The sequence below is a fragment of the Octopus bimaculoides genome, chromosome 3 (genome assembly GCF_001194135.2).
Source record: "Octopus bimaculoides isolate UCB-OBI-ISO-001 chromosome 3, ASM119413v2, whole genome shotgun sequence".
Lineage (NCBI taxonomy): Eukaryota > Metazoa > Mollusca > Cephalopoda > Octopoda > Octopodidae > Octopus > Octopus bimaculoides.
In genome coordinates, this window is record NC_068983.1 from 43429108 (window position 1) to 43430504 (window position 1397).

A 1397-nucleotide genomic window follows, 5' to 3' on the forward strand; every position below is an offset into this window, starting at 1 on the left:
CCTCTGTATCTTCTGCATTAAGGAATCTATGCATTCATAAAAATTTCACCGTAAGGTGGCGTTCCTAACGCAAGGCGTTTCCATATTTCTTCTAATGTCTTCCAGTGGCTTCCGTGTGACATGGAAACCAATGGAAAAGTGGGTTTCACGTTACGGAATTCCAACATACAGCAAGCCTTTGAAGAGTAGTGGTTTTGTAACGCGGTTGTCTATAAATTGATAAACGAAATTCTACCTCTGTAATCCAAAGATCTAAACGTTATTGTTCTTCGTTGTTTTTTTTTAATATGTTATCAGGTTGGAGGACATCGATGTCACGATCTTAATGAAAAGCATTGCATCATGCCACAGCTTGGCTCCGGGCCCACGACGATAGGAAGTGGATCTGGTTATTATACTAAGAAAGACTATCAAGAAATTCTTCAATATGCCAAAGAAAGACATATTCAAGTGATTCCTGAGATCGATATGCCAGGGCATAGCCATGCTTTGAACAAAGGTAAGTGCTTCAAATATATAACTGGTTTTCGTTTTTAACGGTAGAACTCGAAGCAGAGAAAACTATAAATAATAGCGTGCAAGTATTGTGTTAAAAACCCATTTGGATAGAAAAAAACGAAGGATACCCGTGGGACACGAAGCCACAACTGTTTGTAAACTTGACAGACGTTTTACTATTGAAACAAAGTAATCCTTTGAATTTTTCAACCCATTTTTAAAGATGTTTTGATCTTACCAGCTAGAATTGTTGTTGTTTACGTCCTAAGGACTTAGAAAATTTGAAAGGGATTAAATAATTCATTTATTCCGGTGGATAAAGCTATAATTAAAAGAGTGGGATCTTTCTGATTTGGCGGGCGCCACTTTTTATTTGTTTTATTTAGTGTGTTTTCTACCGGAACACTTTAAAACTTCGTATACTTGTATATTTTGTCTTATAGAACAGAGGCAAATTCTTATATTCGAAGTTATTTCATGTTAAAAGTTGTCGTATTTCGGTAATTTCAACCAATCACTGACGGCTATTGAGGTGAAAACAATTACTGCTGTGGATTGTCAACAAAACGTTCTTGCGGTGTAATGGGATCTTTTCCCTTGAATAAAATTAGTGCCGTTGTTTGTCAACAACAACTATCGGCGGTACTGTTATTTATGACATCGTTCGTGCGTTTGTACTGGTTTTAGGGTTATGGTTCGGGTTTTAGAGTTAGGGTTAGGATTAGGGTTTTAGGGTTAGGGTTATGAGTATTTTTGCAACATGATATAGTTGCTTCTCGGTGTAATTACAACGACAATAATTTCTGCCCTTCAGTCCCACTATACGGCACCTGAATTGTTCAATGGCTTGGAAGTGAATTTGATAGATGGAAACTGTCCGAAAGCCCGCCATATATATA

The 1397-nt window shown here is 37.2% G+C and overlaps 1 protein-coding gene across 1 annotated transcript in view; it reads left to right on the forward strand.

Annotated features, from left to right (window-relative positions):
* The window catches only part of LOC106875884 (beta-hexosaminidase), a 67047-nt gene that overhangs the window by 45395 nt on the left and 20255 nt on the right, over window positions 1-1397 (forward strand). Inside the window, exon 4 of the mRNA XM_052966730.1 lies at window positions 298-499. Within this exon, the coding sequence (XP_052822690.1) occupies window positions 298-499 (202 nt within the window). The remainder of the gene's footprint in view (window positions 1-297; window positions 500-1397) is intronic.